We start from the raw sequence: 16,856 nt of genomic DNA, 5'->3' as shown, positions 1-16,856 counted from the left end.
TACTGTACATACAGTAGTGTATAGATCGGGTGTTTTTTGAATTTCAATGGTTTCTATCATGGTTTTCTTGGTGTTTAGCATTACTTTGGATATTCCTATGTGTATTTTGAAGTCTAAATATGACAGCCTGACCTGAGAACAGTGCCAAAATTTGGAGGGGTACTGTACATAGTGTAAAGGTCGGGTGATTTTAGGTTTTCATTGTTTTTTTCATGGTTTTCTTGGTGTTTAGCATTACTTTGGATATTCCTATGTGTGTTTTGATGTCTAAATATGGCAGACTGACCTGAGAACAGTGCCAAAATTTGGAGGGGTGCTGTACATACATTACTGTATACAGTTACCTCTCAAATAACGCGAGGGTTAGGTTCCTGGAGAGGTCACGTTTGTTAAAAACGCGTTATTTAAACATACTTTTCCCATAAGAAACTATGGTAATAATGGGGGTTACCCTCCTCTCTTCCTATTTCTCCCATCTTTCCTGTCACTTCTTATTGCTTTTCTTTCCTTTACAAGTGGCTTTACATTGAGTGACAGGCCAAATGGCTTCCTGTGAGCCAGGAAACCATTTACAATGCTGGGTGGTAACCATATAACCAAACCATTCGTGCTCCCTACGTGTCAACAAGTGGGTTGGTGGAGGGTTAGTGCCCCTCACCGTAAAACAAATAACTCAAGAGTTAAATGGCCACCCCTTACAGGATTATGGCATCTGGCAGTAGATAGATAGATAGATAGACGTTCCTGGACTCTGGGAAAGTCTACCCATTTAGGGAGTTATGCTACTCTAAACTTAAAAGCAACAATATTAATTTGAAAGAAAATCCATATAAATAACAAAAACAGTATATTTGGGGAGAAATAAAAAACATTGGAGTCCTAGTTGGGCCAAAGCGTTGTTTACTTCTCCCCAAATACATAGTTTTCATTTTTTACGTGGATTTTCTTTCAATTCAGCTTCATTCACGGCATTGTGAAAGTTCCTCAACATTTTTAATGCATTAGTAGGTCATAAAAACACTACAGTAAAAGCAACATTTTCATTACACTAAGTAGGTCACAAACAATAACAACACACAGCCTCACTTCATCTATGCATCACTCGTCGTATTGCTGCTGTCCCTCTTCACTCCGCTCCCCACCCTAAATTTGTTGTCCCTCCTTGCTCTGCTGTCCTTCCTTCTCTTCTGAATCCCATGCTACTGGTGATGAAGATAAAAAGTTTTCTGTCTTCTTCATAAAGAACTGTTCTATCTTGGTCCAAGTGGTTTTCTTCTTTCTGTTCTGCAGCATCATGTTGTAACAATTTGGATCTGCCATCACTTTCCTGGCCAAATTTTGTCCGAAAATGAGCCAAAATGCTCATAATGGGGCCAAACTTCATTTTCGAATATTGTAGTTCGAATAAAACCAGTTTGAGCAACAGGCAAATAAAAAATTGTATTTATACATAAACTGCCACACACGGTCTATCAGCTTGGGACTGTCCAAGGCGCGCGTGGCTAATTTGAAACCATCACGTATGTGTAAAGTCGCGTTAAATCGAGAAACCATTGTTAGTTAAACATATTTCCTTAAATATTTGCTTGTGTTAAAACAAAAATGCGTTTTTTAAACTCGCGTTCGTTGAAAGGTTATTGCACAGAAGGCAGGGTGTTTTTTAGTTTTTGGTGTTTTTTCTGCATGCTTTTCTTTGTGTTCATAGGTGGGGGCATTCACCATCCACTCACTCAATGTAGTGCTGCTTTGGGTGTCTGCCCTTTTCTCTCTTCCTTCCTTCTTCTTCTGTCATTCTTTCCTCTTCCTTCTGCCTATGGGTGACTGTCTACACTGAGTGATAAGCCAAATGGTTTCCTGTACACCAGGAAACCATTACTATACTGGGTGGTACCCATTTAACCATATTATGGCACTTGGTGGTTTAGTGGGTAAATAAGGTGCTCCAATTGGATTGAGCCTGTGTAGGTTTATATCCAAGGCGTGGTTGGGGTTTATCGCTAACATAATGCCACTCAGGGATGAGTGAGGTTGGTCACTCTCATCTTCAATGTCAGTACCAATTTGCCTAGCCTCGGGCTCTTACGCTCTTCATGGGGCAACATAGGATTAAACGATGGATGAATGGATGGATGGATTTTCTTTGTGTTGAAAATTATTTTGGATAGTCCTAAGTATATTTTGATGTCAAAATATGGCAGAATGACCAGAAAACACTGCCAAAATAATAAGGGGTACTGTACATACGGTAGTGTTTAGGTAGTTTTTTTTTTTTTTTCCCCCCAGTGACTTTTCTGCATGGTTTTCTTGGTGTTTGGCATTACTTTGGATATTCCTGTATGTGTTTTGATGTCTAAATATGCCTGAATGACTGGAAAACACTGCCAAATTAAGCTTAGGTACTGTAAAAATAGGTTTGGTATAGGTACTGTAAAAATACGTTAGGTATAGGTTGGAGGTTGGGTATAGGTAGGATCTGGGTATGGCAGGGGAATAGTGTTCACTATACAGATGTTGCCACTACCTGGACATGCCTTTGGCTCTATTATGTCTGGATAAATGAGGGATTACCGTATTAGATATATCTCAGGTGATTAACATTTATTTTCGATTTAAAAATATTGGAGAACAAATGAAATATACACATTTGGGAATATTACAGAAAGGCATCTGAACATCCCCATAATGTGTTTACTGCTGATCCTGCCAACTGGACATGATGTCAGCACACTAAAACAAACTCAAATGTATACAATTTAAAACCATAAAGAGCAATGGAAGCCTAACTGGAAGTGCTGAAACCTAACTGGGAAGCTCGACCCCTGGACCCCCAAATGATTATACCTTACCTAACAGCATCCAAACCAAAATGTGCGTTAAGTAAAACTTGCACTGAAACAGTATCATGCGTTAAGTGTTCATTTAATCATGGCGCAATCGTCACACAACCATGCGATGGTGAAGGTAGGTGCAATCATAAAGCAAATCTTCAAATACATCACACAGGAGACATCCATTACCATATGATACAAGTTAGTAAAACAGCGCTCAGTGATTAAATTAAATTGCTCCATATTCCATAATATATAAGATATGTGCAATATTACGTACAATAATGGAACCTCTTACTTAAAAAAGAAAAAAATACACTAAGTTATAAAAAATAACAAAGGATCCTCCCAACACTCCATTCCAATATGAAATTTGGAAGTACAGTACTGCATTACTGTTATACACAATCAACTTTCAGGGTTAGTGGGTGCTCTTTTTGTTAACATACGTCTCTATTCTACAGGAACGGACTGGTCTTCCCCCCTGTCTGCTAATTAAAGGTGAACTGAATATAATTAGCTGCACAGACTAATTGAAAGAAGAGGTCTTACAAAGTCTATCAGATGGCTTTTAGATGCACGTGAAATTTTCAGTTCTCCTTTCAAATCAACACTTTAAAACAAAGCTTTACGAGTTCCTTGAATTTTTCCCCCCGTTAAGGCAAACTGAGGTACATTATCCATCATTACTGCAACATTATGTAAAATCTACCCTAATATGATGCTGTGATTCCAATGAAGTATGGCACATTCCCTCAATTTTGACGAATGACTGGTAGACAAATAATAGGTGAAGAAGCTATGTCACCCGTCACTTTTAAATATCCTGCGACCCATATCTTGTCACAGCTGTTGTAACTGGAAATATTTTTTTTGGGGGGGTAACTTACCGATGATGCGAAGGCAGAAAGCATAATGTGAACTGATGCAACAGCAAAACACTTCCAAATAAATTTAAAAATTAGTCTGCTTCGTTATGCGCAACATCCCAGTTCCCAGCTCTATTGGCTGGCTGCTGTCCCCATGAGCGGCCTACCCCCCACCATGCCAGCCTACTAGTCTATCTATCTATCTATTGCCAGACGCCATAATCCCGTAAGGCAGGGGTTCTCAACCTTTTTAGTCTTATGTACCCCTTGAAGTCTTTCAGTATTGGTCACGTACCCCTTACCCACAATGCAGCATCAGGAAGGGTAAAAAGAAATGTATGGTTTATTGACTTAGTTTATTAAGTTTAAATTGTGTTATGTATGTGGAGCAGACAAACTTTTCAATTAATGTGAGTATGTCACTATGAGGTAGTGTTGATAGGAACTAGTTACTGTCATAGGGAAACACTATGTGACTGGCTGCTACCATGCAATACATTTACTAAAACAGAACTATAGCAGTTTTCGATCATTGTGACAGTGAACTAGTGCTGCTTGCAGCTAGTTGCAACTTGTAACTAGTAACAGTGATAGATATGTCAGTGTGTGTGTGAATAGCATTAAAAAAAATAATAATAAAACAGAACTAAATCAGACACATTTTTCCAATAACTGTGACTGTGAGGTAGTGGTGCTATATACAGCTTATAACTAGTTACTCATGGGGAAATTACTGTGTGCGTGACTAGCGTCACTAGCATGAACAAAAATTAACAAAATAGAATTAAGAAGGCATTGTGTTCCACTGACTGCGAACTAATGTTGATTGTTAAGCCTCGCAACTAGTTATTAGTAACTAGTTACTTACTGATAGGGAAGTCAGTGTGTGTGACTGCATTAAAATACAAATATATACTAATTCAGTGAGATGGTTGGGCCTGTTTCTTTGCTACCAACAAGTCAATCCTCGGCACAGTCTTTGAAAGAGCCACTCTTATGTCGTCTTTGACTGCAAGACGTGAACGTAACTTGTTTTTAATCAAGCACAGTGCTGAGACTCCCTGCTCACAGCGGTATGTAGAAGGAAACCATTACCAGTTATTATGGCTGCAGTGTAGGCACATGACTTCGTAGCCACAAGCAAAATCCATGACAACTTAAACGAGGAAAAAAAATCAGACTACAAATACACTGGAAACCATGAAGCAGATCTCAGCATAAGTGAGGGTGAGGGTAGTGAGGGAAGAGTGGTGAGTGGGTGACAGTGAGAGGCGAACAGTATCACTTTGGTACCTGTTCGGTACGCGTGAGGAGAGACGTGATCGATAGAAAACGAGCAAGGGTGACTACGGTATTATGGGTTTGCAAGGTTGTGTGGCAAGTGTAGTCCAAGAGAGCTTTCTCTCAAATGACATAACTCCAAGAGTTTCCTTGTTAACGTTGTCACTTAGTGTCCTGGTTCTAGTGGAGGACACATCTAGCCTAGCACATGTAGGCCACTTTCTACAAACAGGTTTGCAGTTATTCAAAACCGAAGTATTTTGAGAAACCTGCCACGTACCCCCAAAATTCCTCTCACGTACCCCTGGGGGTACGCGTACCCCAGGTTGAGAACCCCTGCCGTAAGGGGTGGCCATTTGACTTTGAGTTACCGGTATATGTTTTACAGGGAGGGACACTAACCCTCCACCAACCCACTTGTTGACACGTAGGGAACACGTATGGTTTGGTTATATGGTTACCACCCAGCGTTGTAAATGGTTTCTTGGCTTACAGGAAACCATTTGGTTTGCCACTCAATGTAAAGCCACCTGTAAAGGAAAGAAAAGCAATAAGAAGTGAGAGGAAAGATGGGAGAAATAGGAAGAGAGGAGGACAGGCACAGAAATTCAAGAAATATGTCATACTGTACTTCATTGGAATTCCAATGCCTCAATAGGTTAGATTTTAAATAATGTTGCACTAATTACATAATCCACTTTTTTGCCTGAACATGGGATAAATTGAAGTTCTCATAAAAATTTATCTGAAAGTGTTGATTTATCCCAAGAACCAAAAATTTCACACATATTTCGGCCATATGATAGATTTTGTAAGGCATTGTTTTTAAACTAATCAATGCATATAAATATATACATATTGAATTTGAGCAACTTTATCATCAAAGTTACTATAACCCTTAGAGTATAAATTATTAAAAATACACCATTACTAATGCATGCACTCAGACAACCAATCAGCTCCCAGCTTTCAAAAGCTCATGGCTTTTTTTTTCTCTCTCTCTTCAAATGAAATATAATAAGCTATTGGTAGGAAGAAAAGGTGGAGAGATGATGGAAAAAGGTCAACTGCAATGAATAAAAAACAAACATTGCGCCTAGATACACTTGCATCACTATATTGCAGCCACAATACAGTAAACTGGCTCTTAATGTACTCAACAAAGACAGAAAAACCTAAGTGTGGTCAGTCAATTTGGAGCTCAACATTTATTACACTATTCATAAAGCAATAATTTCAAAGACAAAAAAATCACAGCTACTGTACTTACTGCAGCATAAGCATTTTCATCAAGTCCACCTCGTTTCTGTAACTCTGTCACTGTCACACCAGGGCTGAAAAGTTATCAGAGGCTAATTTTAAGGCTTATAAAAAATAACAGGAAGGATATATCATTAAGAAAATATTTCACACTGTCATAACCTTGAAAGCTACTGCTGATGCAATCAGCTGACTCGGTAATCATAGAGGTACAGAGATTTGAAGTTTTTCAGGACAAAATACTGCAGTAATTTTTACAAACCTGCAATAACTTCAATAAAATGAAAATTTGTTACAGGCTATTCATTAACTAAAACCAAATGCACTACAACTGTGTTTCCTCTAATGAAAGGCAGTTATTAAAGCATCCATTACACTATCTAAAAAAAAAAAGGAAAATCAATACTACTACTTACTTGACACTGTTAACCCGTACTTGTTTATCAGCCAGTTCTGTCAGGAAAATATAGTGTATATATAAATTACAGGAAAGCATAACTGTACACAATGTATGCATCCAGGATTAAAGAATGAAGTGACTGTCTTCTACAGCAATGTGATGAATCCCTACCTTTTCTATTCAGTGTGGGTACTTCAGGTATACAATGATGAGAATCATATACCTATTTAATTTTCTCTGTTTCACTGAACCTCACTTATTTTGCTGGCATCAAAGTCAGCATGCTTTAACTCAAGTGACATACTGTGGCTGCTGTGGTTCCATAATTATCTTGATGGAAACCCAACAGACAGTAGAAATCTGGCCACCTGAGTCAGGTGCTCCCAGAAACCTTTTACCAAAGTTAACGTTGAAGATCTGTCTATGCTGACGGTGAGGTGCTAGAGTTAACTGTATTGTGGTGTAAGGGAGTAGGCTGTTTGCGAGTTATTTTCTATGCTGGTACTGAACCAGAGAAAAGTGACGGCTGCATGTATTCTGGCTTGGTAAACTTGCCACTATCCCTGGTAAGGACAGCTTCTGCATTATGAGAGTTTGGAGGGGATTCAATGGGGATGCTTTCTGGTTGAGTTTTGAATGACAGCAGTGGCCATGAGTTTGTGTAAAGTTCATTCACATTATACCGCATTTGCCGGTGTATAGGGCGACTCTTGAACCTCATGAAAAAAAATGCCCAAAATTGGGGGTCATCCTAAGCACCAGGTATAAAAACCTAAACCCTACATCCTGTTATTATGGGATCCACAGGCGTGATAAGGAACACTGCCAAACACTCACCTTGACCCTTGTTTCCCTGCATATACTACAGTACATATACACTCAACCCCCTGCTATCACCCGTTCAGCTATCACGCTTATCTGCTATCATGCACATATCAAATGCACAACCATACATGCTATCACGCACCCCAAGACCGCTATCACACGTCGAGTTTGAAGACAGGCTAAGCGAAACTTATTCACACGGCACTTCATACGAGGTTTGCAGAGGATACGATGGTTAATCGGAACAGTAACGTGGTAAAATTCCCAATTATAGCACGAGCATTTGGAATGCATCTGAACGGATTCCTGCCGAGGACAAGACGGGCAAAACAGTGACCAAAACCCATTCGGCTCGAAAGAATATATCGTACTACAGCATTGAAATTTAGCCTAACACTGAATACTTATTAATATTGTATTTTAAAATAAATATCAATCGTTTTGAAACCCTTATAAAGAGTTAATTTTTCTTATGCTGAAAAAACTGTGATGTCGATAAAGTAATCACGTGTTTACAACTGAGACGGGGCTCTGACGACAGTGTGGGGAACATGTGTGATAGCGTCCAAGTTTTGTTCCACTTAAATGTTCCTCAGCCATTCCTGATATAAGGTACTGTACCATGTGATACCCCCTTTAGCTGTGGACACTAAAGAAATGGAGACAGCCAAAGAGATCTGGCGGCAACTAAGCCACTCCCAAGCCTCGGAACCCATCAAACCACCCAAGCTGTAATCCTCATAAAAGTTTGATGGCCTTTTATGTTGTTTATTTATTCATTATACTGTTATTATTATTATAATAATGCTTTATTTCATGTTAGAGGAGAGATTGGCAGGAAATCGTAGGCATAAAGTGGTTAAAAGTTAGAAAAATGGGCCACTGAAAAACCAATTAGAAATTTTCCCACTGATTATTCAGTTCAGATATCGCGTATTCAGCTATCACGCGCGTTTCCTGTGACCAATTAGGTGTGATAGCAGGGGGTTGAGTGTACTGTCAAAAACTCTTGAAATTACTAACATCATGATCAAACACAACTTGTTTTCTATATGAAGGCAAATTTTTATTTAAAAAAAATATCTCCATGGATACAGCCATAAGGACATAAGAAGGAGAAGTAATCTGTTGGGTTCTGGGGCAATTTGCCGTTAAGTCAATTTGCCATCAGACATTTGCCCTCAAAAAGTGGACGATTCCCCATCAGGACAATTTGCACCCAAGACGATTCCCCGTTATTCTATAAATATATCAGTAATCCCTCCACTATCCGACGTAATAGAGCCAAAGGCATGTCCGGAAAGTGGTCCTGTCCGGATAGTGGGCACCAGCCTCCTGGACTTGTACTTATGGACCCTAACTCAGAAAAACACCTATACAACTACCTCTGGACCCAATCACACCAATAAGGGACATAAAAGACTGAAATAAATGCAAAAGAACCGTAAAATGAGGTTTTTGAGGTAGGTTTATACAATATTAAACATTCTGGGTACTTACAAGTCCCTGGCTCCTGGACTGGTAGTAATGGACCCTAACCTAGCCTAACTCAGAAAAATACCTCCCTACTGCACATCATAGCACCTAAGACACTACATATTCACACCAATAAGGGACATAAAAGAGTGAAATGAGGTGTTTGAGGTAAGTACAGTATGGAAAATACAGTACAGTACAGTATGAAACATTCCGCGTACTTACAGCAAGTCCATGGCCATCTCGATGAATAACTGCCTCCTCTCAGACTCTGACAGTAAGAAGGATTTCCTGAAGCACTTGCAATACTCTGTTCATGAAGTCTTGCACTTAACTTAGTCATTCGCACTCAGAAGTCCATTCTCTTTACACTGGGCACTCTCGTCTTACTTATGCTCCATTGTAACTTAATAAGTGTTGCACTCTGCATTCTAAGTCTTTCCACTCATAAAACCATTTTCTAAACAAAACACACTCAAGTTAAATTACGTTAAAATTTACAGTCCAAAAATTATTTGTCTTTTCATTCAGATTTCTAATTTCTTAACAATACTGTATGCACTGTTTTTCTTTCACTGCACAACACTAAATTCCTGTGTGGTCTAGTGGAGAAATTCTTGCCGTTTAATCAGCGTCTGAGAGTAGCACAGGGAGGTGACCTAGGGGTGCGTCACTGGGTCGTGGTGATGGCGTACCCACTGCAGACGACTCTGAAGATAGGTGCAAACTCAAGTCGAGCGGTGACTCCACCGTGGCTGATGTGCTGGGCTGTGGCTCGAAGCACGAGGGCCTGTCTTGGGGAGGCAACAGAGTGGAGCCAGGACCGGGCACAGCGGGGGTCAGGGGCTTGAAAAAGCTGTCAATCGTTGATTGACGCAAGGAACAACAATTCTGACGATTAATGATGCGCTGCCTGAAAGCACGCACTTCCTCCACAAGTCCCAAGGGCCCCATCTCCCTGTCGCAGTCCAGGTGTTTCAGGTAGTCCAGAACGAACTCTACGTGTTCCCGGAGTGCGCTCAGCTTGGGGATGGCTGGAGTAGTGTCATGCTGAGAAGAGTCCGCATCATAGTCGCCGTCCTCATCGGAATCTTCAAGCTGGGTACTGACACCTGCAACTCAAGATGCGATCTCGATATCAGACAGGATCGCCCTCGTCGTCATCCAACCACTCACGCACTTCGTCCACATCAACATCGTCCCCATGCGCTCCACATGGAAGTCATCCATGTCAAAACCTAGGAAATCGTGCTCCACATCCGTTCCAAGAAGCAGACGAGACCAACCATTTTCTAGAGTCTTGACAGGGACTTCCTTCCATGCACTGGCCCAGTTGTAAATGGCACAATTGATGTTGTAGCGGTGAAGGTTTTCCAAAGTCCGCTTGGCCTCGCGTGTCCCGTCCCTCCCTGCGCTCGTCCTCGTCCTCGTCCTCGAGAACAACCATCACCTCGTCCAGGAACTTCTGTCGGTACAGCCTCTTCATTGCCACGATCACTCCTTGGTCCATTGGTTGGATGAGAGCAGTCGTATTAGGTGGCAGAAACATGAACCTAATGCGCCCATTCTCAGCCACCAAGTCCTTGTCGCACAGGTGGGCAGGTGCATTGTCGAGGAGAAGGAGGGCCTTTACCTGGTCGCGTGGGATTCCCAGTTTCTCCCTCTGGTAATGTATGACCTACTTGACGAAATGGCGGTGGAACCAGTCTTTGAAGATGTGGGCTGTGAACCATGCCTTCAAAGAATGGTACCAAACGACAGGAAGGACATCCATCACCCCATGAACACACCCAGGCTGCATTGCACGGCCAACAATAATGGGCTTAAGCCGGTGCATGCCGTTAGCATTGACACAACACAAAGCAGATATCCGTTGCTTGGAGAGCTTGCGGCCAGGTAAATGCTTCTCTGTCTCCTCGGCTAGTGTTCATTGGCAAAGAGCGATAGAATAAACAAGTTTCGTCAGAGTTGTAGACTTGACCGAGAGTGAGGCCCTCCCTGTCAATCAAGCTCTTCACCTTGTGCCGAAACTCCTCTACTCCATCCTCGTTGGCGTCCAAAGCTTCTCCATGGGCCTTACGGTTGGTAAGGCCATGTCGTAACTTGAACGCGAAGAGCCAACCCTCGGATGCCTTGAAGTCTGGGGCGTTGTGAAGCCTTGCGAACTTCTCAGCAGCACCTTCAGCTCTGTGCCACACACCAGCACACCAACAGCACGTTGCTGTTGATACCAAATCAACGTGGAGCGGTCAACTTCAGCATACCGGGGAGTAAACATCATCTTCCTCTCCACATTGTGTTTGCTCTGCGACGAGAAGTCAGCCGTGTACTGCATGAGTTTGTCTCGGGATCTCTTGATATCAAACAAAGTAGATCGGGCCAGGTTGAATTCACAGACGATGCGTGAAGTTGGCCGTCCTGCATCCACCTTGTCCATTATCTCCCTCTTCTTCTCCAGAGTCAGAACCACTCTCTTCCTCTTCTCAGGTGGCAGGTCCATCATCACACACACTAACAAGAGGCAGGAGAGCAGCAGCAGGTAAGGCACCACCACAAAAGCGAGCATGTGGGCGGCCATGATGACGAGCATGCACTCACAACAAGAGAGGGCGGTAAGTGGGGAGGATGCAGGGGTGCTCTAGCGGACAGCAGCGGAACTATGCACCAAAACACAGCTGGCCTGTGCCGCGCGCGCGAAGTTCAAATTATGGGGGGAAAAAAAGTCGTTTTTTTTTTTTTTTTTCAAATTTTTGGCCCATTTTGGGAATACTGGATCCCGGGACCAAAATATCCGGTAAGTGGGGATGTCCAGAAAGTGGGCGTCCGGATAGTACGGAGATTAATATATATACAGTAGGTTCGCACAGTTCGCGTCATCACAGTGCGCGATTCGCATTGTGCGCGAGTGACCAAAAATCAAAACCAAAAACCCTTGAATGCGCGAGTTTACCACACAGAACGCGAGGCAGAGGCAAGGAGTGGCTAAAAAATGCCATTTTCTATTAGTGCGCGACCACCCCTCACACAGTGCATCACGTGTCGTCATGTTGATGTGCAGAAATTCCCGGGCATTCTACTGCACAGCTTGGGGTACAAGGGAGCGGGCGCGCCATAATAGTCCTGGCTCGTGCACTGTGCGGATCTGCTCTCTGCAGCTAACCTGTCGTGTACAACATGTGGTGTTTTTTGTGATGCTGCATCCTTGCCTGTACTTCGCCGCACCATGGCTCCAATCCCAAGAGTTAAGAAACTTCTGACGCACGCCACCAAGTTAAAGATCATTAAGATGAAGGAGGAGGGTCAAGGAAACACTGCCATCGGGAGAGCCCTGGGACTGGCTGAATCTACAGTGAGAACTGTGTGGAAGAACCGTGAAGCCATAAAGGCTGTAGGGAAGGTGCTCAAGAGGAGTCTGTGGAGGGAAGTGTCGGTGCGGTGGGGAGTGCGGCGCTGTAAGTGTTGCTGCGCCTTGGAACCCCTGTTATTTAAGGTCATCAGGCCTGTTGTCTACTGTTGTTACGGTGACTACCCATATTTTTATTGTAGCTATAGGTTTAGTACAATGTCTGAAAAATATGACTTTTATTATGTCTCTAAGGGGCAAAAAATCTCCAGGTATGAGGGGGTGCCGCCCATATGTAATTACAGTAGAACCTCTTTGGTCCGGACCCCTTTAATCCGGATTTCTGTTAATTCGGACAAAATTTAAAAATAATAAGCTCCAAAAATATGTTGAAAGTAATTCTAAAGTCATTTTCAGTATCGGCGCAGAAAGCGATCGTCATTCGTTTAGTCTCGGATCACGCTAGGTCGCAACATGGGCGCCTGTTTAAACACATGCTAGCATTCGTTCCACGAACTAGTTCACCAACCACTAATATTTTTACGCTGTATTTCAAAAGTTAATCCTCCTTACCATGCCCCTTAATGCAAGTGTAGCTTCTGCAATGAATAAAGGTGTTAAAAGGTGGAGTTTGCTTACACAAAAATGGGTCAGAATATTCTGCAATGTTTAATGATTACTGTAGGTTATTTTTTGTACTTAAATGTGCTTTACTTGTACATCAAACATTAGCTTCTTGCCCATATGAGCATTATCAATATGCAAAGATGACACTGTATTTTCTGCCTACATAAGTTTTATTTTTATTCCAAATATTAGTTAATTACTTAATTTATTTTTTTGCCTACACAGGCCTTAGTCACTTACTACAATTTAAAATGTAGGCTAGTTTCTTGTCATGGCCTTACCTGTAAATTATGCAATACAAAACTATCATACATGATTAGTTTTGTAATTTTAGTATCCTTTCATCTTTTGCAGTTACGTTGGGTTGACATATGCCACATATGTTAATAATTAACAAACATACCATATGTAGATAGTTTTTGGTATGAACTGGAATTACCCTGATGGTCCGGACAATCTGCTAATTCGGACAACCCTTCCCCCCATATAGTCCAAATGAGAGAGGTTCTACTGTATTCCCATAAGATTATGTATTCCCAGTACGCGAGGTCGTGGACCGCCCAATCTCTCGCGCACTATGCGAGCCACTGCATATACAGTATATATACTGTATATATATATATATATATATATATATATATACTGTATATATATATATATATATATATATATATATAGTAATCCCGCATTATATGATGCCTCTTTATACGATATTTCGCTTATACAATGTCAAAATTTTAGTATCCTATGCCCACCATACAATGGGAATGATTTGCTACAACGATGGATCATCCGCGGCTCAGTGAACAGCGAATGTGCAAACACAACAAAAACGTCCTCACACTGTCGGCATTGGACCACACACACTTGTCCACCGGTCCAGCCTCATTAGCTAGCCCTGCCCAGCCAGCCAGCCCTGCCCAGCCAGCCAGTTCTGACACTGATGAGTGAGGGCTGTGACTGTGAGGCCGAGTCGGGACAATTCGCCGTCAGGACGATTCCTCGTCATTTATTTACGTATCAGTTTATTTAGCAAGTACAAGTACACTAGTTTTTGAATTATGTAAGTTATAAAAGTGATGGTGGTTTATTGTTTAAACAGTAAATGTAAAATATGGCATCAAATCATGGGCATTAAATGAAAAATAATAATATATTAAAACGTGAATCAGCTGATTTATGATCGTTCCTTCATCTTAGCATAAGGCTACATATGAGACATTGGCATTTATATAAATGCCTAATTACCTTAAGTGAACGATCGACATACTTTGTCTATCTATCTATCTATAGCCCGACGCCCTAATCCCGCAAATGGTGGCCGCAGACAAAACGCCTCCAAGTCACTCTGTCACCCACCATTTGACTACCCTCCCCCCAACTCACCCCCCCCTTCCTCATATACCTCTCAACTCCATCCCTCCACCTCATCCTCGGTCTACCCCTCCCTCTCCCTCCCTCCACCTCACCTACATACACCCTCTTAGTCAGTCTTTCACTCTCCATTCTCTCAACATGTCCAAACCACCTCAGTGTATTTCTCCTAATCTTCTCAACCACATCCACCTCTACCCCACAACGTTCCTTCACTTCTTCATTCGTCAACCTGTCCCTCCACGTCACTCCACATGCTCCTCTCAAGTAACTCATTTCCACTGCTCTCACTCTTGACTTGTTCCCCTCTTGCAAGGTCCACGCCTCGCTTCCATACGTCAGGGTAGGGATCACAATACCATCATGCAGTGACTTCTTAACTTCCATACTCACCTCCCTATTTCTCATCACTGCTTTCAGTGTACCAACAACCTTCCGTCCCTGCTGTACCCTTTCACGTACTTCATCCCCCAAAGTTCCATCCTTACTCATCACACTACCCAAGTACTTGAATGCACTCACATTCTCCATATCCTCACCATCCAACCTCACTGCACACTCTGTGACTTCATTCCTCTCAAACACCATAACTTTACTTTTGTTTACATTAACTTTCAGCTTCCTCCTCCTACACACTGTCCCAAATTCATTCACCAAACCTTGCAACCATTCATCTTCACTCAACAATACTGTATCATCAGCAAACAGCAACACCGGAATCTCCGTTCGTTCGTTCGTTCAAATATTTTCCCCCCCCTGTAGAGGGGACCGGGCCATATATTAGCCAGGTCGGAATCTTCCAAATCTCACCCTCATTCATTAGGGCCAGCCCCACATCCACTGCCCTACCTTGCACCTCCTTTACAACCCCATCCATATATATATTAAACAGCCATGGAGACATCACACACCCCTGTTTCAGTCCCACATTGAGATCAAAGAACTCACTCAGCTCACCATCCACTCGCACCGTAGCCCTAGCTCCCTTGTACATACTCTTCACAGCACTCAACAATTTCCCCTCCACTCCATATATTCTTAATACCTTCCACATACCTTGCCTATCTATTCTGTCATAAGCTTTCTCCAAGTCCATGAAGGCAGCATACACTTTCCTTCCCTTCTCTAGATACTTCTCCACTAAACATCTTAGAAGAAATATCTGATCTACACACCCTTTTCCCTTCATAAATCCCCCTTGTTCTTCTCCAACTAGCTCCTCTGTCATATGCCTAACCCTATCAATGAGTATTCTACCATATATTTTACCAGTCACACTAAGATGGCAAATACCCCTATGGTTACCACATACTTCTCTCTCCCCTTTTCCTTTGTACAGGGGAACAATTATACCTGATTTCCAGTCCTCTGGAACCCTTCCCTCTTCCCAAGCCAATCTATACAACTTCCATATCCACTCCACAACAATCTCATCCCCATACCTAAGCATTTCACCACACACTCCATCAATTCCTGGGGCCTTTCCCAGCTTAATCTTCTTCATCGCTTCCACTACTTCCGACCTACTGATCTCTTCCTCCCTCCTCTCATCTCTTCTTCTCCCAGCCATTCCCCAAGCACTTATACTCACACTGCTCTCACTCTCTACAGTCAACAAATCCTCAAAGTGCTCCTTCCATCTCCTCAATTTCTCTCTCTTCTCCACCAACAATCTATTATTCCTATCTTTCACTCCCCTATTATTTCCCCTTTCACACTGCCTTACTTTCTTCACCTCCTTCCAAAACAATTTCTTACTCTCCCTCCATTTCACACTCAGATTCCTCCCAAACTCTTCATCCACTTTCTTCTTACTCTCCTTCACCAGTCTCTTAACCTCCCTTCTCCTGCTCACATATACCCCTCTCTTCTCTCTCTCATCTTCTCCCCTACCTCTACTCGCCAACCATTCACCATATGCCTTCTTCTTTTGTTCCACAGCTCGTTTCACCTCATCATTCCACCATGCTGTCCCTTGCATACCCTTGCATCTCCTCCTCACTCCACAAACCGCCTCACATGTTGCGCCTATCTCTTCCGTGAATATCTTACATACTTCTTCCACCCCTTCCATCTGCTCTAGCTCATACCTTTCCAATCTTTCTTCCACTATGCTCTTATACTCTGTCATTTTCTATCTTGCAATTTCTCCACTCTTCTCACAGGAGCTGCTTCCTCCTGTCTTCCGCTTCGCCTCCTCAACCACTTTCTTTGCATCTTTACCTTGGCCATCACTAAGTGATGGTCCGAGACTCCATTCCCCCACCCTCTCCACACTCTTGCATCCAACACTTGTCTTCTCATTCGCTCATCCACACACACATAGTCTATCATTGCCTTTCGTTCAACAAGTTCACCATCCATCCTCCTCATTACTCTCCATGTATACCGGTGGATCATCTTATGATGAAAGTAGGTGTTGGCTATTGCCAACCCCTTACAAGCACAGATGTCCACCAAAGCACTACCATTCCCATCTACTTCAGCAGGCACACCCCACTGACCAACCACTCCATCCACTCGTACATTCCCAACTTTGCCATTGATGTCTCCAATCAACAGCACTCTCTCGC

At 42.4% G+C, this 16,856-nt stretch overlaps 1 protein-coding gene across 1 annotated transcript in view; it reads right to left on the bottom strand.

Moving 5' to 3' along the window:
• The window catches only part of LOC145412535 (3-oxoacyl-[acyl-carrier-protein] reductase FabG-like), a 299,121-nt gene that overhangs the window by 42,461 nt on the left and 239,804 nt on the right, over window positions 1-16,856 (bottom strand). Inside the window, exons 6-7 of the mRNA XM_080282430.1 lie at window positions 6,655-6,691; window positions 6,249-6,312 (exon numbers count right to left, since the gene is read on the bottom strand). Coding sequence (XP_080138556.1) covers window positions 6,249-6,312; window positions 6,655-6,691 — 101 coding nt within the window. The remainder of the gene's footprint in view (window positions 1-6,248; window positions 6,313-6,654; window positions 6,692-16,856) is intronic.

This window comes from Coenobita brevimanus, chromosome 93 (genome assembly GCF_032717465.1).
Source record: "Coenobita brevimanus isolate Jiangsu-jjx chromosome 93, ASM3271746v2, whole genome shotgun sequence".
In the NCBI taxonomy this organism is placed as follows: Eukaryota; Metazoa; Arthropoda; class Malacostraca; order Decapoda; family Coenobitidae; genus Coenobita; species Coenobita brevimanus.
Note: the sequence above shows the minus strand (reverse complement) of the source record. Positions and strands in the feature narration are given on the sequence as shown.